This window comes from Cottoperca gobio, chromosome 19 (assembly GCF_900634415.1).
Source record: "Cottoperca gobio chromosome 19, fCotGob3.1, whole genome shotgun sequence".
NCBI lineage: Eukaryota > Metazoa > Chordata > Actinopteri > Perciformes > Bovichtidae > Cottoperca > Cottoperca gobio.
In genome coordinates, this window is record NC_041373.1 from 12488817 (window position 1) to 12512351 (window position 23535).

Below are 23535 nucleotides of genomic sequence, written 5' to 3' on the forward strand. Positions count from 1 at the left end.
GAGGTTCAGTGTCCATGCAGAGGAGTTATGAGCCTGTACCTTTTGTGGCCTTGCATCCTTTATCTTGGAAAACCCATGGGACCTTCACAAGAACCAGGATGGCACACATGGTAGAGGCATGGACAGATTCATTTAACATTCCTCCCCTTTTCTGTGCAATATGCATTTTCTTTCTATTCTTCATCTGCTAGAATATTACCTGCCCCCAGATTTGCCGCAGGGGTATTTTGAGTATGCAACATAAAACCGTCCTGTAAGTTCATCTTGTAATCATTATCTCAGATCACAACACATATCTGCTGTCTACATGATCAGAGATGGGAAAGAAAGCCTTCGTGTTTTCAGCTCCAGCAACCCCACCTAATTCAGGACTATTGTAAATTCTTTGGTAAATGACTCCACTGTTAATTGCTTCTGTTCTTCGCCTACTTTTAGCCTTGTTTAATTATTGTTACCTGTTCTTAGTATTTCTGTTTGGAACTTCTCATGCAGCTGTCTTGGCCAGGCCCCCCCCCACTTGCAAAGGTGGTTTCCACGTCATTGGGGGTAAAAATATAGATTAACTCGGCACTCGGAGAGCGCAGACCTTCACCAAGGCCAAACTTTGCAATGTCAACAAGAGTGAAAAATGATTTGTGTATCCACCTTGTGATTTGGATCCACTCCCTTTCTCGGCCCATGCTGCACCCTTCCATCAAATGTTCATGAAAATCAGGCCAGTAGTTTTTCTGTAAGCCTGCTGACAAACAAACAAACAAACAAACAAACCTGTAAAGGAAAACATAACCTCCCTCTTCAAAAAGGTGCCTCAAGATTAGGAAGTTTCGCATGACCCACCTTAAGGCATTTATCATGTCAGCAGTGGTGCATATTACCAAACACATTTTCAATTGCACAAACCGTTAAACACAGTTTTCCTGAAGCTTTCGGGGGAAGTGTTTCTTTAACAAAGATGGTCTTGTTGTTGCTGTTTGATCTTTTTATGACAAAAACTGGAGCTGAATTTCAAACTGAGTCCGTAAATTCTCACTTAGTGACATTTTCAAAGCTTCGACATATCGGCTTTAAGTGCAGCAGTTTTCGCAACACCAGATCCCATTAAGGCTGGCTTTTGTTGGTCATCATCACAGGGACCAGGAACAAGCCTAGCAGGACGGGCCTCTTGTTGTTGCTATTTGACTATACAGACAAACACAATGGATGGTGGGCGTTGAGGTGCTGCGTGAATTTACGAGCCTATCAGCTAGCAGATGTTTGCTGTGTCTTGCTGGGGGCTGGGTCGTAATTCACTCAAATGGTTGTCCAGACAAAACAGAACTGGGAGGAAGCAATACCCTGTACTGCGTCAGCCGTGTAGCTCTGTGTTTGCCAAGCCCCTGCTGGCAGCAGCGACCGCTCCACATCCCTCAGAAGAAGAATGAGGAGGAAAGAAAGATTAAATGTGTGTTACAACTGCAGGGTCTGTTTTTAGAGTAGTCTGCTCTAGGGTATATCTAGAGCTTCATTTCTTCTTCACCTCTCGTCTTTCTGCTCCTCTCAATCTTCTCACTAGCCTACTGTATTATTTCATAACTAATTTAACCCTTTGCTTTCCTTCTTCTGCCTTCATGTCTGTCTCTTTCTCAGTTCCTCTTACTGCCTCTCTCTCTCTCTCTCTCTGCAGTCTTTCTCATCTCTTCATCAGCTCTCACTCTTCATTCCCTCTCTGTCCCCCCACAGTCCCTCGGCTCTGAGTGTTTATTACAGTGATAAGTGAGCCTACCAGCCTTCTAGAGTGCTTCTAATAGATGCTGTGACAGAGAATGAATAGTTATTCCACCTCCCACACCTACGGGCAAGGTGATGGCTCAAACTATTATTATTCCTCTCTAATCACTCGGAGCGCATGCCATTCAAGTGTTGTTTGCATTTAGTGGTACTACAGTAGCTATGGTAAAGTAGATGACGAGTTGAAAGGCAAAGCAATGATTAAAGGAATAGTTTTACTTTTTGAATCACCGGCCAAGAAGACTGGTAGATGTAAAAATCCACCAGCCAAGCATTTTTATTTTAACAGAGTACATATTTAGCTTCGGGGCTCACCCCCTTCACTTTAATCAGCAGGTGGCAAGGAAGACACAGGAACTTGGCTTAGATCTTGAGTTGTCGCATTTATTCACAGACAAACTGCAAACGCTACACACACTGCACTTCTACGTTCACAGCTATAACATTACTGCTGACTTCATACTCTTATAGCATACTCACTGTCACACACACACACACACACACACGCAAATATTTACCTGCCAGTGTGGCGAATAGCCTTCTGAGATTTACTTGATTTATTTATCTAATCCATACCAACACTGAAGTGTAGAAATGTAATGGGGGGGGGGGGTTATGCTGCCGGACTGTTTCTTGGCCGAGACCATTCACTTTTCTGGAGTCTGCTGGTTACCTGGCAACTACTCCCAGACAAGAAGCAGTCTTGCACATAACCCCCAAGAAATGGCAAATTGCTGTTTTAAAACGTAGGCTAGCTGTTCCACCCTATTTCCAGACTTCACTTTACTAACAACATAGTGATATTGATCTTCTTATATACCTCTCGCCCGAATAAAAAAAGTTATAATTTACCAAAATTCCGAACTGCTACTTTTAAACTCGTAAATGTTGTTTATTAGCGGAGAGCTGTGCTCAAAATCAGCTGCCACGTAAAGATTAATATTCCCAGACAATGAGTGTATATGCTGATAATGCAAGGTGGTGCTTTGCCCCGGTCCGCAGGGCCTTTACACAACTCATCGTGTTCTCAGCCAGCGCAAAGACGTTATTATGAGGTGAAATGATGGCAACTGTTTCTCTCTCCGACTTTGCCCTTCACGCTCACTTTCTCAGAGCTCCCTTCCGTCTGCTGCTCTTCTCACTAACTTCCTTATATCTTTTGTCTGTGTCTTCGTCTAATTATTTCTTTCTCTCCAATTTTGTATTTCCTTTCTCTGTATTATTGACTGTGGTCCATTTAAATGAAACCCGACTCCTTGTCTTTTTTCACCTGAACTTCCCCTCTCCTCATCTGTCTCTCTTTATGTCTCCTATTCCTCCTTCCTTTCATCCATTGTCCTTTTTCTCCATAGCGCTAAGTGTGTCTGGCTGATGATGTGCTTGAGAGGATAAGAGTGATTTAAGAATAGGATAGCCAGCCAGAAGTCCTGACAGGAATGACAAAAACGGAAAGAAAGAGGTGAAGAGTGAAGTAGCGGGGGGGGGGGCAGTGAAGACACGTCTCTTCATTTGTCTGAGCATTACACAACACTCGGGTGGCCAGTGCAGCCAGTGCAGCCAGTTAAAGCAAACTACAGTACACATTATGTGTTGATTTAAGACTCCATTAATTCTCAAAATTACCTTTCGAAAACATTTATTTCTACAGTTCATTAAAAACAAATCATCAAACACAAATACGATGCTATAAATTGGAAAGTGATACTATTCTGTTTTATATAATTAGTTTTGAACGCGTTTTGTAAGTGGTGACATTTAATTTCCTCTCGGTTAATTTCTGAATTGTTGTGTAAGAAGGTAACTAAAGTTCTTTTTTTAATGAGCCTTTCTGATGTGTACCAGCATGCGCTCGTACCGTTCGTATGACTATACCGTGTCGATGACATTTCTTAACAAAGCGCATTCAGCCTCCTTGTGTTTGTTTCCTCCGTATCGCTGTAAGCAGGCGGACACATCACTCACTTCTGACGGACCATGATATGTTTGTGTTTCTCCCAAGTCCTGCCAGAATGATTGACTTGTACCGCTGACCTTTGAAACTACTACAGTGTGCACAGAAAACAGATGAAGGGTTACAGACAGAGACACAGCGATGGAGATGGGGAGAGACTGATATTCAGAAAGATGGACAAGACATAAAGAATAGGACTTCAATGCTGTCTTGTGATTCAATGCAAAGCAACCTTTCCTTACTTTACAGTGTCCCCTTTGTGCTCATGTATCTAATGTTGACCCGGCACTGTTTGGATTAATGATGATTGAATTACTGTCCTTGATTGAGTTCTAAAATTCTGCTGACACAGCAGAGTCCCATGTGCAGTGTTAGGGTAAGAGTGGAGTCAGGTGGGAATAAGTAGTGGACTTTATTTAGTCCTTTGTTTAGTACTGACCTTTTTATAGACGTGCACTTCCGAGGTTGTTTTGTCTTTGTTTAATGTAGTGGAAAACATAAATACAGTTTTAAAATGAGATTTTCAGCTCTGAATGGCTTATTCACCTTGAAAAAAGAATTAGTAAAAAGTACACTTGGCTTCACGATGTATTGAATACTTAATGTGTCAACACATGTTTAAAGAGCTCGTGTTGTGTTCAAGAGCGCACAGCTTGTAAATGACTTGCAAAATAACTAGTCTTGACTTTCTCTCTGCTGTGGTTTGTCAACTGAATAATTAATCCCTGAGTTTCTCCTTTACATTTGTCCCTCTTTTATCTCAAATGAAGATTTCTGAACGTACCTAAAATAAAGTAAAGAAGGTTATGCTTTGAATATGAATTTTAATGTCCCTATTCATCTCATTGTCTGTGGGACTGAGTAACAAACACTTGCAGTGAAACAAGTTAACTGACGATACAGAAAAACACATCAGTCACTTGTCTTGTATGGTTGTTGTTATAGGGCTGATTAAAAACTGACATCATCAGTAAGCAATACTTTAGAAATACCAAGTATTTAATCTAGAAGATCACAATATAATACGTGTGTGTCTGTTAAATGTGAGACAATACAGCCTCTTGGGAAATCAAAGGGTAACGAAATTGTTACGAACACCCCAATGAGTTGTTGTTCCTTCATCATTGTGAGCAAATCAAAAAGCTGTTGTGGCAGTCACCTAATGTTTACTGCAAAAGCTCCCTGTGCAGTTCAGCCTTTTAAACGGCTGGATTTGGAAATGCAAGCTTCTTTTGCTGCGCACTCAGGCAGGCAGCTTGTGAGCTGGCAAAGTCTTTGCTAGCAAGAGGCTCACGGATCACTAAGAAACAACCCTTCGAACAACGGCCAGATATATGGGAGCCACACACAGATGTGAATGTGACAAAGAGAGGAGGATAGGAGAACACATTTACCTTGATCCACACCGTTTCTTTCACCTACTATATAACATGTGGTATAATAGATCACAGAGACAACTCTGGTTCTTAAGGTTCATTTTAGATTCCCTGCCCCATCTGGAAAATCCTTAAAAAGCGTGTCCTCTGGTCTCTGATTTTGTAATCGCTTCAATCTGTAATCTCGTTAGTAATAAAGTTTTGACATGACAGTAATTTGGTAAGTAATGCTGTGGAAATCAAGGAAGTCATATGTCTAATCGGATCAAGCAACCTAAAACGGTAATACAAAGTTAATGTCATTACATCTGAATGTGCCTAAAAGTACTAACAGCTTCACCTCTCATGAGTGCTTTTTGGATTGTGTTAATTCCCACCAAAAATACGTCTAATACCATCCATCTCTATGATAGATGGAGGGGATATCTGAGCTGAAAAACTGTCATTAAACGGTCAGTTTTGCGCTGTTCTGGGAAAGTTTTCAATTTGTTCCAAACATGACCAGCAATGCAGCTTGTGCAGTGAGGCATTAAAACTTTCCATCTGCACAAAAGGTCGCTTCAGTGGTTTTACCTACCAGGATGCAGCTGGAACAATGCCTAATGAGGTCGTTCAATGCCTTTATTTGAAAGCCCAGGTCACTGCAAGAAGAATGGCAAACTTGATCAGCTTCCTGTGTGTTCAGTATCACTTTTTAATATCATGAGGAACTGGAGATGTCGGGAGAAAATAAAACACTGCAGTGGGCATGTTATATAAGTTTCTGTATTTTACTCTTTACACTTGTGCAGACTAGTTGTTTTCTCTTCCTGATGCTGTCGCCTCACTGCTTCACCTCCGTGTTGTAAAAAAAAGACAGTGTAGTAAAGCATGGGAGTTGGGACTGTATCGTAGTGGCAGCAGGATGACTTTTCGCCTTTCACAGGCATCTTGTGTGAACACCCACCCCCTCACTTCTTAATCATTAATTTATCCAGGCATTGCTCACAACAGCCTATTTATAGAAGCCTTCACCAAACATCCCTGCGCTCTGTGCTCATTTTCAAACGGCCGCAGAACAAGGCAGAGACGTCTGCTCTGTCTCCATTGTACCATTTGTCTGTCAGTGGGTGATAGAGAAAGGCCCTGGTGCATTGGGCTTTCAAAGCCGAGGGGGGTTGATGGTGGTGGTGTGGTACGTTTCAGTCTATCTCCTCTGTCGATAGGCTTTTTTCTTCGCTTCTGCTTTACCTATTTTTCTCCATCACTTTCTTTGACTGCCCTTATACTTTTTCTTTTATTCTTTGCTTCATCTTCTTCCTCAAACACCAGTCTGTTCTAGTACACCGCACTACTTGCACTGTGATGAGCTAATTGCCGTCAGTAGTTCAGAGAGTGATGGCTCTCCAGTTCTGTGATCCATAAATAGACTTTTCAAAACCTTACAGAGACATAAGAGTGCCATGCAGAAATATAGAGATTTGCATTCATTAGAGCTCGTCTTTTGATTTACGTTCTGAGGATGGTATTGGATATAAGAAAAGACAGTGCAGCTGGTTTTGTTCATGTTTATGCTATACTAACGCACATTATAACACAAAGCTACACGTATATAATAATAAAGGATTGCTGCACCGTGATGCTATGCAGCTCCCAAATAAAGACGTTTGGGCTGCTGCAATAATGATTTTGTTGTATAAGTACTTGCACTGTGCATTGATATTAAATTAGATATGAATAAGTGGATTTCAACCAACTTGCCTGAATGTGTTAAAGACCACAGGTTGAACCCTGGTTTTATGATCAGATCCCTCTAACAGGCATTATAGGCTCTTTACCACACTGACATGTGCACATTTTGGCTTGACCAATCAGAATGAGTTCACCAGACTCCTCTGGTAGTGATTGTATACACTGTATGGTTATAATGCAGTAAATGCAAACTGAAGTGTAACGTCATAGAGCCAGTAGGAGAACACAACTTCAGGAAAATAACTGGCCTTGGTCCTGAATGTGAAACCACTTCTGTACATGGCCCAAAGTATGTGCAAATAAAGAATGTGATTATGAACACCCGAACATTACAACATGTTTTTGAGCTTGTTGAACGATTCAAAACCAAGGACGTTAACTGCCCACCCTTCTCCGAGAAGGCTGCATAATTGTATCTATTCAAGTTTCTTGCCAAAAACTACATTTTTACAAGATTACACTTGAACACATCATAACTTAACCTTTGCCTTTAATAGTAATTTTGACTAAATAGAGCTTGCCCTCATCATAAATTAACTCAATGTAGCTTTTGCTCCATTAGCTGTTGCAAACTGTCCTCCTGCCGATTTCAACACAGAAAGTATTGATAAGATGAATCGATAGCCAGGGAGGCAAACAATTACGAGGAATCGGACAACCAGGAACTGGTTTTTAATGGGAATCTATTCTCAATTCCCATCCCTGATTTATCTTTATCTGCAACTGTGCAGGAATGTTTGAATGTTAACGTTATGAACGAAGCTCCAAACTATTCGGTACAGCCCTAAAGTGTAGATACAGAAATAAATAATAATAGGTCCACTGTTGAACTGTATAAAACCACACACTTTAATTGTATTCATTCAATTATGTATTGCTTTTACATGCACATTGCTGTGGGTGCATACTGAAGCACTTGTGCATGTCAACATAAAAGTCTATTTTTTGTTTCTTTAATCTTTGTGAAAGCTCAGGGAGGTATATCAAGCTTTTCATTATCAGGCAAGTGTTGCCTAGTTTGTGCCCAAAGAAATAGTATATTTTCCCCCTGGAACTGAAGCAAAGACAGGCCTTCACCACAGAGAAGATTAACAAAGTTAGACAAGTTAAAAACCTAATAGAGGGGAACATCCATTACCGAATGGGCCACCAGTCAGCCAAGAAAAGGCCATTAAGGAAAGCATGGACTCAGCTCCCTGTAGAAAACATTTATGAGAGGCACTCGCTAATGGGTCAACAGAGAGGACTCTTTCATCACTCAAACTAATTGGCGTCTGTGACTCTGTAGCTTAAGGAAGAAAAAGAGGAACCTGCTCAATGCTATTGATCGGGTGGGTCGGTGGCTTTCAAAGGTACAATAGGCGCGATGAGGATGCTACCTTTTCACACATTCCTTCTTCTTCTGCAAAAGAGGAAGAAATGTCAGACTTTTTGCCACAATACTACAGGCAAAAACATGTTAATGCCACAAAGTAAACCAAATCCAGAATTAAACAGGTACTTTGAAGTTTTAGGTTGGACTCTGGTTATCAACCCAGTCGCTTACACACACCGCTAATTAGCTCCATGTAAATTGAGGAGGTGCTCTTCAGTCTCACCTATCACATCCTTGCCCTCAATTCTCCAGCCAATGTTCTTGATATACGAGTCCACAGCGGTTACACTTTCCAAATATTGGATCCAATCACTCTTAAGTCCCCGTAATTGTTTGTCATTATCAGTTCCACTTTATTATAGCCAAAAGCACTGGATGGCGAGCATGTGGGAAATCGAGGCCGACAGAGTCATAGATAAACACTGTGTTTGTCGTGCATCACTGACTGCATGAAACGCGAAGATGCAGGCCGCTCAATAAAACTAATCAAACGTGAATTTTAAGGGGTATTGACTCATTTGGATTCGCATGGGATGGCACATTTGTGTTCTAATGAAAGAGGGGGGAAAAGGCTGAAGATGGAAGATCAGAAGTTAACCTGGCAGGGCAAGGATAGTTGGAGGGGTAGCGCTTAAAGACTGTTAACAGACTGATTTCTCAAACACTGCACATCCCCTCGAGCTGGACACTTTAACATTCCCCCCATAGCTGTATATAATCTCACAATTAAAAGAGAGGATTGAATCCAAGTTGTAATAGTTAGAGTCAAAATAAGAGTAAGAGCACTGTGTGGGTGGGGTTTAATCAGAAATAATTGACAATGGTCTGGAAACATAAACAATCCCACAACAATCGTCATCACATTTTGATTAAAGGGTTGCTCGTTTCTAATTGATGCAACAAAGCGCTTCACCTTTCTTCACTTGATCCAATCCCAATTAAAAGCAGTGAGAGCACAGACGAACATAACGCGTAAACATTATGTATCTTGCATGTGAAATAACAAAAACTGTTCTCACCTGTTGTGTTTATGTAGAATCCAATCTTTCACAGTGCTGATTGATAAAATAGGTTGTTAGGGCCTAGTGAGGTTTGCTCTCACTTCCCTATGTGGGTGTGTTTTCCTGTTTTTAGTATATATATCCTTATTCCTCTGAAACAAAAACACATTACTCTTGAAACTTTGTAATTTGACATATTCTTCAGTCACCATTTTTGTTGTTTTTCTTTGTCTTTCAGTTGCAGCGGTTGAAGCGCTCCCTTTCCTTCAAATCAGTCATGCGTAGCAAGAGTGTGGACAACTTTTTCCAGCGCAGTAACGGCGAATCTCGGCCTGCCTCGGCCCTCATCACCGCACCTCCACCCCTGCCATCTCCTCCCCCCATCCTAGAGTCCCCCCTGGCCTATGAGCGCTCTCCATCCCATTCCCCGTCTAACAGTCCCAACCCCTCGTTGTCGTCACGCTCGCCTTCCATCAGTCCCTCACTGTCCGTTTCCTCCAAAACTCAGACAAAGTCTCAGGTGCAGCCGGTCAAGACCCACTGTTTCCAGGAGCACGTCTTCCGTCGGCCTACCAACTGCCAGGGATGCAAACACATGATTCAAGGTAGGTCAGTTGCAGTGGATACTTTAAGAACATTTCTGTTACTTGCATCATTCCCATGGAGGGGAAATAAGTGTTCAGAGGGTCTCCCAAAATGCAGAGATAAGCTGTTCAGTGGATTCTGCTGAATGCTAAGTAATACGTTTTAGGCAAGCATATTCTTTTTTTAACCAGAATGTAGCCGGTCTACTGTACCTGGCTGAATCAAGGTGCTCCTCCTCAATGTGCAAAGGTATCAGTGTTAGTGTAATATCAGATTTGAAGGGAGCTGCACATACGTTTGATTTATCTGCTGAGGTTTTTTACCACTGGGACTTCTGCCACTTCACCCAAAGTTATAAAACAAATGTTGTTTATGGTTCTCAGAGGATCAAAGATCGTTACTCAGGAATCCACAAATCTTATTGTGGATCGTTTGCAATGGGTCTATATCTTCAGCAAAAAATTGTCCCAATAAAATTCATTGACAGCAATTTCTGTGGTCCAATCTTGTTTACATGGCTCCCGTGGGAGTTGTATGTCCTTTTATTACAATTGATATGCTGACGTTTCTCAGCCGCTGTTCTGAGTTTGTATCCTCGTGGTTGTTTGCACTTACTGTAAGTAAGCGTCAGCTAAATGGAATGTAATAATGTAATGTAAACTCAGGCTGCGTTCCAAATCGCATACCTTTTTCTTTTACTTTTAGTATGCCCAGCAACTGCCCTTACAAAGTATGCACTCTAAATGCTTGCTTGCTGGCAAACTGTTTGACCAGTCTTGAGAGGACATTGATCAAAACAACTCAAAACCAGAACTTAATGTGCTTTCAAATGCTTTAGATGAGGCTTATTATTGAAATCAGTAAATTATTGAACAGATGCATTTAACATACTCTACCTTACCTTGTGACATGCAAGCCAGTCCACTGGAAACATGTAGCCTGCAACATGAAGCGTACAAATGTCAACACTGATATTTATACGGATCAATTCAAATTTAAAATTCAGTCCTCGCTGGAGATACTTTTTAAATGTCTGAAGCACTTACAATTGCTAAAACTTTACAGCCCAAAGAAGGGAAAACATTCACAAAGCTACAGAATGTGGCTTGTGAGTATAATTGATGGAAGAAGAAAATGCAGCAATTCAGTCGCAAATTATACAAAAGATAAAACCCCTTCTGGAAAGTCAACGTTATTTCATCCCACGGCACCCTGATATTGCCGTTTGCAGTGGCCTTAATGTGTTGCCGATAACAGAAATATTGACGGCTGTCTTCAGTCTGTGATGATCTGCGTTAAAGAGAATTGTCTGGTGTATATACAGGGAACTCCAAGCAGGGGCTGCGTTGTAAAGCCTGTAAGATGGCGGCCCACCTCTGGTGCTCGTCGGAGCTCTCCCAGCAGCCGTGTAATGGCAAGGTAAGAACACCTCAGACCGACTTATTATTAAGCCTCACTACCACGCACTATACACCTTTTATGAAGCTAACAGTTACACTTTATTGCCCACATAAAATATATAGTAACACAAAGTTTCTCTAGAAGTGTCTGGCAGCGATATGACACCCAGAGGTTTTGTGGTCATCTCGTGTTCACATGGGTGTGAAACTGAGAGGGAGAAAAATCTACCTGGTCAGTGCGGCAGCAGGGAAGTATGTGTAATCAAAAGAATAATAATATTAGTTTTTAATAGCTTTTACAACATTATAGTCATCCTATTGATTGACCTCAAATGCATCTCAATGAATAATAAAATCGGAGAGCGCAGACCTCCGCCGAGGCCATTTCCATCAGTGAGAAATAATTTGTGTATCTGCCTCATGATTCGTATCTGCTCCAAAAGGTAATGGGTTCGTCCCCATGCTACACCCCTCCTCCAAGTTTCATGAAAATGGGGCCAGTAGCTTTTCCATAATCCTGCCGACAAACAAACAAACTGAAGCGACTAATTATTACCATGTTTCATGATTGTAGTTTCACTGTATTCTCTCGTTCTCATGAAACCTGTCCCTGACTTTTGAAAGGGAACAATACCACCCTTGAAGGGACGACTCTGATTAGTATAACATGCTTAATCAGTGGTCAGGGTGGCTTTGTATTAATCAATGATAATTCAATGTACCCTTGTTGCTTTGCTCATTTGCTATCTGCAGTTTTTTCCCAGTAGCCCGACTTACCGTTGGCAAAAATGTTTCTTACGTAGTTAATTATATTTTGTGTATTTGTTTGTCAATCGTACTGGAAATGCACGAGTTCTCTGCAGGCCGGGGCCTAATCCAGAATGCATTGTGTCAGCAGAATTAAACAGCATCTGGATGCTGTAATTGTCTCTGTCAGTCACTTGGCATAGCCTTTAGACCTGGTAATATGCTTAGCCCCAAAGCCCCCGTCTTGTTAAAAGAGGATAAAGGCCTTTTCAAGCCAGCAGAAACAAAAAGCTAGAGGTTATAAATGGAATGTGGATGGATTGACTTCGCCAGGTAGACTAACATGCGGGGAAATGTGTGAAAGGGTAGCAGTGAGATCGAATTATCCCAACTATAAATGCCATAAGAGGAATAAAAGCGGAGCGGGATGACGCTGATAAAGTTTCAGTTGCCAGGTCCCAACATTTTTTCACTCAGCCTTTTTGTCCATCCTCCTGCATGTGCTGCTCTTCTCACATAACACCCTCCTCTCGTCCTCTCTCCTTTCTTGTCTGGGTGCTACATTTCCTTCCTCCCCTCTCAACTCTGTTGGAAAATCAATATCTCCCTGTACCAGCTGGTCTGGCTAATTCAGTGTGAAATTCAGTGTGTTTGAGGCACACACAATCCCTCGAGGATATGACATGGCAGGCTCTCGCCAAGCCTTCGGTAGTGTCCTTTTCGATCACTGCACACTCATCAAAGCAAGGATTAGGCATTTTACCGAAGCTGGCTGGAGGTCGAGGCTCCTTCTTATACATCTACGTAACTTTAGGATTCACAGACTCTCAGACATTAAAACCTTCTGTGTTTAAGTGCTGTAATTGCTCAGGTGATTTTTTTATTTATTAATGGGTTTGTCTTCATCACACACATTTTTCATGAAATCGAAATATAGGAAACACCAGAATGTTTTGGGTAACAACGTCCTGTTGTTGAAGACATTTTCAAATTAGTTGGACAACAACATGATCGAATAAATGTCAGTCCTGCGAGACTCTTGGGATGACTCGAGGCCTGAGCCTGCGTAATTGCTGCCGGGAGACGAGAGAGCAGAGAGTATATTAAAGAGCAAAAGGAGCAGGATATCTAAGTGTAACTTAGTGTCAGTGGCGGGCCGTCAGGGCCAGCAAGGCCTTCTCTGCTGGCCTAAACATCATCAGAATATAAATTTCATTTTGATATATTTTTTCCACAAATATATATTAAATTATTCCCCATAGTCTATTCTCTTCATTTCATAGCTTTCCTCTTGGTTGCGCTGCTTCCAGCCTCAGATCGAGATTTGGAGGTCTGGCCTTTATGTTAGAGCTTTTATCCAATCATATTTCAGCCATAATGTGTTGCCAGGGTCCAAGAGGTCTGCCCTTAGGCCTTCAGAATCAACAGTGCGGGCGTAAAGTGAAAGGAAACAAAACTGTGGCGCTAACCAATCAGCCTATCACAGCCGGGAAAAGGGTTTGTCCGCCACTTTCAAATCACTAACTACGAGCGGTACCCCCGGCTCACAGCCTCCGAGAGGCACTGCACATTGTACTGCTGGGAATGCCTGCTATTTACAACTAAATGTTTCGGAAATATTAATATAACTCTGTTGTACTTGACTATGTTAAGGCGATGCAACACCCGGTTATACTGCGTTTCTGTCTAAATGTATAGTTTCTAGAGCCATGGCGTCGTAATGATGGTATTAAGAGGGGGAATAATTCAGGTAGGACACAGGTGTCAAACTCATTTTAGTTCAGGAGCCACATACAGCCCAATTTGATCTCAAGTGGGCCGGACCAGTAAAATCCGAGCATAATAACCTGTAAATAACAACAACTCCACATTCCCTTTGTTTTAGTGCAAAAAACGTATGTTCTGAAATTGTTCACATTTAATGAACTATCTTTTTACAAAACATTTATGTATGAACAACCTAAAACGTCTTAAGAAGAACAAGTGCAATTTCAACAATGTTATGCCTCAGTTTATCATTTACATATGTGCATTACAACTTACAGATCACAGTGTGTCTACAAAGGCACAAAACATTTTGTGGAAATCTTTTAAATAGCAGTTACTTTTAATTTTTACACTTTGCAAAGTCAGCCAGATTGGACCCTCTGGTGGGCCGGTTTTGGCCCACGGTCCATATGTTTGACACCCCTGGTGTAGGACATCACTGAAGGCCTAGGTGTGAGATGCACGGCTCGCTACTGCTTAGTGTGAATACAGTATATCAGTGCAAGAACTGTATGGAGCCACTCGCAGTGGTGGAAGGTAACTAAGTACACTTATTCAAGTACTGTGCTTAAATACACCTTTTAGGTATTTGTAGTTTTTCTGTTTACTTCTACTTCACTACATTTCAGAGGGAAATATTGCACTTAAACTATACTACGTTTATGTGTGAGCTACAGTTAATAGTTATTTTGTAGATTAAAATTGTACATACTGCACACACTGCAAACATCGACATCTTAACAAGATGTTTGTCTATTGTTCCCAAAAGTCTTATTTTCTTAAAACAAGTGAATGAATTTTTCAGAATAATGTTTTTTTTCTACATAAAAGATTGTTAAATGAGCTTCACCTTGATCAGCTACATCATTAAAATGCTGATTGCAGGGGAATGCATAGGTAATACTATATTATAATATTAAAACACTACGAAGGGCCCCATGATTCTACATATTGACTACTTTTACTTTTACTACTTGCTTACTTTTACTTAAGTAAAATTGTAATGACTTTGTTTTTGCACAGTACTTCTTTCACCACTGGTCATTCATAACAAACAATAAAAACACTAAATTAAGCAGGCACAACTTGCACAGGATAAATTGTAGTTTAAATTAATAATAAAATACAAATATTGGTGACTGCAGTTCCTCTGGCTCGCTCTCAACCCATTTGCTGAGTGCACCCATATTTGACTGATTGCTTTAAAATATCCCCAGAATCAAGCAGCTGAAAATTACTTTGGAATCCAGACAACATTTTGCTAATCAATGTTAATTAAACCTAAATATGTGTTACCCTTTGATTAAAGAAATAGGCCTGCTGAGCACTGCACAAAATAATTGCTTCTGCAGGAAGGTTTTACGCTCTCACCCATCCTCACCCGAAGTGAAGCATTTGTCACGTTTATTTATAACGTCTTTAAATTATTTGTGTCCCGTGTTTCCAATTTGTGACAAACAGAAGAAAAAGAAATGTGGCTATTATTTGATAATACTTCATATAAATTGCTGCTTTTCTGTAGTTCATATAATTGTAAATTGAATATGGTTTTTTTTGTTTTTTAAACAAGCAGTTTAACGACACCATCTTGGACTTAAAGGCATTTTTCAGACACTTCACTGACCAAACGGTTAATCAATATATCGAGGAAATGATCGGCAGACTAATCGATGGTAAAATCTTTTGCATCCATACTATAGACATATTAATGTGAACACCTGTCTGCTTTAGAAATGGGTAAGAATGTGGTAATAATAACTTGTAATTAAATATGTTTGTCGGAAATATTACTCCATATTATAATTGCATCATTAGTCAGAAACAACTTTTCAGGTACGCTTTAGCGTTGAGCTTCATGCAGTTATTTCAGTGCAGAAGAGATTCTGTGCAAATCTGTCAGTCCTGAACAGCCATCACACTCCCGCCGTACCTTAAAGCAATGTTTCACTTTTGGATGACATCTGTACTATTCAGAAGGTCTACACTCACAAGATCTGTCAGATCGTCATGGCAGACATTTTGACTTTCACACACGATCATACAAAATGTTCCAAACCTCACATGCTTCCTTTACGTTATTCATTGACAGTCAATGGATACACTTCATGACACAGTGTATGCATATGGTATATTGTTTTATTAAACTATTGAAACATAGAGGAAGATAATACATGGACCTGTAAATGCTGTTTTATTGTTTTGATACAATGAAGTTAGTTCACTGAATGTACCACAGATCAGCAGAAAAGTAACGATGACTTGTTATTCTCAGCATGTATCACGTGCTATAAAACAGATGAAAAGGAATTAAACAAAGCAGAGATACTATCTTTATAGAGTGTTTCTATTTGGAGAACACAGGACAGATTCATCACAGCCTCCGTCAAAAACGGGCCTTTTATCTCTCAGACTGATGAGTCATGTTCTGGAGCTAAACATATTTCTCTTGCTAAATAAAGAAACACAATCTCATATCAAAGTTGTTCAGTACCAGATCTTCAATTTCAGAGGAGACAGACCTTTGTGGTGCCTCAATACGCAGACCACAAGGATGAATTGGCTTGAAGGCAGAAAGAAAAAAAAAAGTTTAGTCATACTCCATTATGCATACAGCCGTGTTGGGGGACATTTCTTCAGAAGCTCCCTGTTAAACCTAATGGTGAGTGTATTATTGCCACCATTAGCAGGCAAAAATACACTCATACATCATATTAGCTGATCTACCCTACATGTGTCAAGAAAAGTATGTCAAAGATATTAATTTAGCCTCTTACAGTTTAGTTTGTATCATGACTCGTGCTCTTCCTCCTCCAGTCAAACTGAAGAACTAAAACACAGCTTGGCGTAAAAATGAGCCAAACAACATTAATATAAGTGTTGTAACAATTACGTTCATGGAGGTTAAGATGGAGAATGGACATTAGTGTTTCAACAGACGTCCTGTTTTCATACCCTGATCACACTAATCATCAGCTTTTGACTTTTGTGTGTATACTGTGTGCGGGGATATTTTTTTCGAAGGGCATTTTATGTCTTTATCATACAGCCGACGGGACACATAATCCAGGTGCATCCACATTTTCCCCATAATATCTGCAGCAAAGTCATTTATAGGAGAGTTGAGCTGAAAGAACACAAAGAGCTTTCATCTCACATACCGCACACGTCTTCCAGATAAAACCACACGGGTATTGTCTTACAGCGAAATATTACATCTGCCCTTTGTTTTTTTTTCCGCCTCAAGTAACGTTTCTCCTTCCCCTGTCCGCCCTCTCCTGTCTCCCCGTGTCTCTGCCGGCTTGTCAGACAGGAGCTTTCAAGAGAAACTTCAGTTCTCCTCTTTTAACCACTGATACGCTGGGCGTGGTCAGAGAGGCTCCTGCTGCACAGGGTGAGTGATGGAAACACTGGCTGATTTCTCACTGCCCCAAACAACTCAAATCTCAGGATCACCATGTCTGTGGCCTTCATCCTTGACGCCTGACATGCGATGTGAATGTGTGCATTTGTCAGTATAGTGTCAGCTATAAAACTGCACATGTGTTTCTCTTCGTCTGTGTGTAGAGGCAGATAATGGCCTTCTTGACCCTGTGTATGAGGCACTGCGCTATGGGACGTCGCTGGCTCAGCTGAGCCGCTCCAGCTTCAGCAGTATCTCAGAGTCGCCCTGTCATGAGGTATAAAAACGAACATAAATCTCCTGTCATTCGTATAAATTCATGTTGACATTAATCATACAAGAGTGTTGCTGACTTGGCTGGCTGCAACTCTTTCTTTATTATAGGAGGAACAACTGCAAGACAAACTAGAAAACCAGCCGATAGCTGAAGAGGAGCACATCCCAGGAAGTAAGTCAACTCATTTCCTTTGAATTTCTAAATGGTAATTGTCTGTTTTGTGAAGCTTTTAAAAGTCCGGTGTGTAACATTAAGTGGCATCTAACGGTGAGGTTGCAGTTTGCATCCAACTGAATACCCCTCCGCTCACCCCTCCCTTTTCCAAGCATGTCTGAGAACTATGGTGGCCTTCAGCTAACGTAAAACACGTGAAAAGCCAGAGTTTGGTTTGTCCGTTCTGGGCTACTGTAGAAACATGGCGTTGCAACACAGTGACCTCAGTGAAGAGGACCCGCTCCCTATGTAGATATGAAGAGTTCATTCTAAGCGGGGAAAAAACACAACAATTCTTAGTTTCAGGTTAATATACACTAATGAAAACATAATTATGAATATCATATTCCATTTCTGCCAATAAATCCCACCTAAATCCTACACACTGGTCCTTTAAGATAAATACTGAACAACTTTAAAGGAATAATTTGACATTTTGGGAAATACGCTTGTAGGTAAAGGAAAAGATACGGCTCTTGTGTCTACTTTAAATATAAAGCTGTTAGCTTAGCATAACACTATAACTGTGAACAGGAGGATGCCTGTCCAGAGGTTACAAAATTAACTTAAGGTTGCTATAATAAACACATCTTATTTGTATAATTGGTTGAGTATGAGATACTGTATAATGTGCAAATTGGTAAACTTTATAGGTGGATTTTGTTACAGAGCCAGGCTAGCTGTTTTCGCCTGCTTCCAGGCTATGTGCTAAACTAAGCTAACCACCTGCTGGCTGATGTGTGTGTGTGTGTGTGTGTGTGTGTGTGTGTGTCTCTCTCTCTGTTTATACTGCTTCCTCTGTCTTCCTTCTGTTTGCGACCCCTCTGTGTGTCCCTCCTTTTTCTTATCTCATGTGTTCCCTCCTACTCTCGTTCCCTTTTCCTCTGTTTTTACACGTGACCTTGCTTTCTTTCTTTCACGCATATTCTCTTTCCTTCTCTTTTTCTTTTCCCTCTCTGTCTCTCCAGTGCTCACCCCTCCTGAAAGCGAGAAGGCTGATTCAGAAGACAGGGTCAGCCTAAAGGTGTGTAGTCAGCACTCCTCTCTTCTTTCAGTCTATTTTTCTTGTTGAAAACGCTCTCTGTCATCCCCCTTCAAACTCTTCATCCCTTTCTCTCTGTTTCAGACTTCCACATGAGAGAAATAAAAACAGATAACATTCTTCTTTCTCTCTGTTTTGATCAGACTCCTAAGAAAGTAGAGGTGCACTCCATCCACACATACGTGGCTCTCTACAAGTTTCTGCCTCAGGAGAAGAACGACTTGGAACTACAGTTAGTCCGATTTCTTTGCATACCGTACGGATTGTGTAAATGAGAGTAATTAGATGACAGAGGAGGAAGTGTGTACCTGGCCAAAATTTACTGACATTCACACGCCATCTGCCTCCTCAGCGGGAGGATCGTAGGGGGTTGCAGGGTTTGGATTTGGAAGGGGAGAACATGCTGGGATGCCGGGAAGGACAAACAGCTGCGTTGAGTGTGTAACATGAACACAAAAAAAGAGTCTTTGTATGTCAGTAGGTGCAGGAAACTGCTGAGTGTGTTATAACACCCACAACTAATCTGGAGGATGCGTCTGTGCAATAAGACCGCACACGAGGCGCTTCACATTGACAAAGCAGTCAAGTTTCCTCCGAAGAACCAAAGTCATGGTGACATTTGCAGTGCTGTACGTAAAACATGAATAATAGTTAGAATACAGCTATCTTGTGCTACCTGACTAATGTAGCCTCATCTTCTAATGTATATGTGAGTCACACTTGACTCTTGACTTGATTTTGGGGAAATACATGCATACAAACTCCCCAAAACTGCACGTTTTTGTACGGATACAAGATAAAGAGCTAGATGTTTCCCCCTGCTTCCAGTCTTTACACAAAGCTAATATTTACTGTCTTTAGCTTCCGTTTTAGCATTCAGACATGTATTTCCCCTGATGTGGTGATGAATGCTTTAAAAATCCTTTACAAGTCTTCTCATCGAGCGCTTTATTTGACTGTGTTTCTCCTCAAGGCCTGGCGACAGGGTTCAAGTCACAGATGACTCCAACGAGGACTGGTGGAAGGTAGGCTGTGCAAAAAAAAACAACCTCTCTTTTCAAATTCATTGAATAGATACTACAGTAACACACACGCGCGGTCTTCAGAGAGGTCGTCGTACAATCAGTTGAAGTTCTTCCATTCAAAGCAGAGCTGTTCAGAGACCGGAAGACTAAAGAGATGATGGATGTGCTTGAAGGACAGAAGGTGTGGGTGTTTGCAGATGTAGTTATAATTATGAAGAAGACAGATTGCAGTCAGTGTTTGAGGAGGCAGCTGGAGATCTTAACCTTCACCTGCCAAACGACAGACTGTACATAAATGAAACGCCAGGAAAAAGTATTATCCACTTTAATAAAATGGTAGCAGAGTAACCTTCTAAAGCTTAGCTGTAGAATAATGACACTAATGACAATAATATTCCCTGTAAGCCTCGCTTTACAAAGCAATTCTCTCTGCCTCCAGGTCCCGTTCTCTCTTTCACAATAAAAGCCCTAGACATACCGTACGTAGAGCATTTCACTAAGAGGCAACTCAACAAAAAAAGGCTTCCTGAAGCGTAACAAGCAGAGTTAACGTTAACTGGTTTCTAGTTCAAATTGGGATCCTTACTATTGTTTCCTGCTTTGGACATTAACGTAGTACAGACTGCCAGCGATGGCCATGTTGCTAATAAGATATGTACATCGATCTTGTTTATATGAAAATCAACGGACAGAAATAAGTCATCACTGTCTCTATTGTGCAGTTTGTTTGGAAACGAATGCAGTGTCTGTAAACGGCGCAAACATTAACACCACTTGGAAACGCTAAGGCGTAGAGCTTATCTAATTCTGCTTTCATTTATTTGACAAGGACAATACATGCAAGTATTGTTGAAATAAAACAATGCAGTGTATATAGGTCTACTAGCCACAGCTCAATTAGAAACCTCGTCCCTGGTTAGGCTTTTTAAGAAATAAAAACGCATAAAACAATAGTATAATACAGGCATTGAAACAAACAACCGCTACAAAACACTACAATTGTTCTTGTCTTTGCTGCAACCTGAACAGAGTTCAAATCTGATAACTTGACAACACAAAAGTGTAATGGGTGTGATTTACATGTAGTACAATCATTTAAAACAAAACACATGTAAATAGATTATATAACACAATAACATTTTAGTGTACTATACAGAGTCATTACCACCCATGCACACCCATTCCATTACAGTAAACTGACACTTAAACCCCCCTCCTGCCATTTTAGTGTAAACATGCCTCAGCTAAATGTGGAGGAGCCAACATCTGGACACGAGCAAAATAGCTTACTGGGCACCCAGGGGCTTTGCACGCTTGTGTGCCAGCCAGAGTCTCTGAAGAGAATAGAGAAGGATTAGAGCTCCACAAATGCAGATGCTTTTTGGTCTCGTACTGACATTGCTAATTAAGGAACAAAAACATTGTTTTTATTTCTATTTTTCAGCTTATTGTGTTGGTTTATTTAAATTACAATGTGTTACTGTCGTATAAATGTGACGCATATTTAGGCAACCGGCCAAGTAAACAGATATGATGAGCTTATGTTCAGCCGAGCACTATGGAGGGCTGTGGTGACGGTGTGTTGGGTTTGATGTTTGTGTTGAGACGTAAGCAGGCGATTGAAAAGCGCCTTTTTGTCAACAAGGCAGCAAATTGTGGCTTATTACGAGAGTAGTCGGCATCATAATATTTTTTTTTTTTTACTACAACCAATTAAGAATTGTTCCCATTTTAGCCACAACAAGAACAGAACATATCTATTTCTAACTATGTACATGTTTGGGTGTGTTTACCAGGGGAAAAGCAGAGACAAAATGGGATTATTCCCGGCCAATTTTGTGCAGCGTGTCCGCCCTGGTGAGCGTGTGTGGAAGGTCACAGATGGTTTCCATGGCAACAGAGACAAAGGCCAGATGACTGTTAAAGAAGCCCAGGTGAACACACAATGTTCCTCTCTCTCTCTCACTCACACACACACACACACACACACACACACACACACACAGGCACACATACTGCATACATTTTTAAATGTATGCAAATGCATGCAGAAAACTGCTGAGATTACAGAGGACAGCATGTTATGGCTTCCAATGCAGCTCGCTTTTTGCCTCAGTCCACAAACTCTCTCTCTCACATTACTGAATGTCACTTGCTCCTCCTCCTGCTCCACGCTCCTCTCTCTCTCCCTTCCCTCCCTCTGCAGATCTGTGTGGGGAAGAACGAGGAGATTGACGGTTTCCTCCGGCTGAGCAGCGGGAAGAAGAGAGGCTTGGTCCCCGTGAAGTATCTGCTAGAAATATGACGACTTCTCCTTGACCCTCAGTTTGATAAAGAAGTTCACGGAGGAATACTCAGGAGTGTTTAACCGACACCTCACTGACCGCAAACCACCACCCACCTCCACCCCTCCAAAAAAGTAGCAGTGAATCAGCAGCTCGAGTGGACCCACAACTTTGCTTGTTACTGCAGAAGCTTTTAAGACTAAAAGGAGGTGGGGGGGGGGGGCTACTTTTCTTGTAGCACAACTTTACTTTGTGTGGTTTTATACACACTCACAACAGAAATGTAGCATCATGTTGAAGAGGATAGTGAGCAGGAAGCCTGGCTACCTCACTAGACATTTCCATTAGTCACCGCCTGCGAAAAAATGGGAGTGGACTTCCTTACTATGATGTCAAGGCGTGTCCAAGCCTTGTGAGTCTTCATGTCACTGTTCGCGTAGACAAAACGAGACGTACGAGATTGTGAAAGATTGTAGCTGTTTTATTGTGGTGGCTTGTGCAAACACTTTTTGGTTGTTTCAAACCCTTTAAAAGATTTGGATAAGTAGATTCGACTGAGGGTGTATAAACCCTAACAATCTGGTTTTGAATGTGCAGACTGCAGCTCACAACATGCACACGTCTGCTGTTGTAATAAGGAATTCATGATGTGTGTCTCTCGTGCTCCGACTAGAAATGATTCAGGTATTACATTGAGTGTGTTGTAATAAAAAAAAAAAATATTAAAAGTCTTCTCCGCTACATCTAGGACACATGAAAGTCACACACATGTTCTGTATTTTAGACTGCTCTCCAGTGATTAGGTTACTGTACATTTTTGCTCTTCACAGCTCTGATGTGACAAATGCTTTGCGTGCACCTCTGGGAGCTTTTTTACACTCTTCAATGACACTCTCTCTAAACACACTCACACATAGATTTTTTCAGTTCACTCTGTCCCATGAAACTCTAAAAATCCACCACTACAATCTGCTTCCGGTCATTAAATCGTCAGCGTTGTTTATCTCTGTGTGAAGTCCTGTAATATTCTCTGTCAAATCCGGTTGTGTACTACAACGTGAGGATGGAGCGCTGTCTCAACTCTCCGATGCTTTGCTTGCATGGAAGAGCAGAGCAGAGAAAGTCATTCAGGATGATGGATAAAAAACCAAACTCAGTGTTATTTGTTAAAAAAAAGAAGTCGTGAAGGCTTTTCAAGCGTTCAGCCTCTCAGAAGATCAAACTTTAGCTGTTAAAAATGTGCTAAATTCTTTAAGAATGGCTTCCGTTTCTCCCAGCACACATGCTTACTTTTGAGTAATTCTGAGGGACTGTTATTGTTTCTGTTATTTAAGGTGATACAAGGCTAAATCACCACACATCACTTGATTTATTGCTCTGTCATTATAAACCACAAGACAGTGACAAACTGCCTTTGTTGCAGCAATAACTGTAAATAAAGATACGACAGTATTTGTAAATATCCTTATAAAGATACTGCATATATGTATTGACTCTGAATTAGCACTCTGATCAAGAGGTTTGCAGCTATCCAGGAGCCAACTAAGGGCATTAACCTCACAGTTATAAATTACTGGAGATCATTATTTATTG

The 23535-nt window shown here is 41.0% G+C and overlaps 1 protein-coding gene across 1 annotated transcript in view; it reads left to right on the forward strand.

The window, feature by feature from the left end:
- Positions 1-22692, forward strand: part of LOC115025065 (SH3 and cysteine-rich domain-containing protein 2-like) — a 23642-nt gene extending 950 nt beyond the window's left edge. Inside the window, exons 2-11 of the mRNA XM_029457105.1 lie at positions 9440-9806; positions 11111-11205; positions 17007-17091; positions 17265-17377; positions 17485-17548; positions 18559-18614; positions 18776-18864; positions 19606-19657; positions 21454-21591; positions 21864-22692. Of these exons, the coding sequence (XP_029312965.1) occupies positions 9440-9806; positions 11111-11205; positions 17007-17091; positions 17265-17377; positions 17485-17548; positions 18559-18614; positions 18776-18864; positions 19606-19657; positions 21454-21591; positions 21864-21962 (1158 nt within the window). The 3' untranslated portion in view covers positions 21963-22692. The remainder of the gene's footprint in view (positions 1-9439; positions 9807-11110; positions 11206-17006; positions 17092-17264; positions 17378-17484; positions 17549-18558; positions 18615-18775; positions 18865-19605; positions 19658-21453; positions 21592-21863) is intronic.
- Positions 22693-23535: the final 843 nt, after the last annotated feature.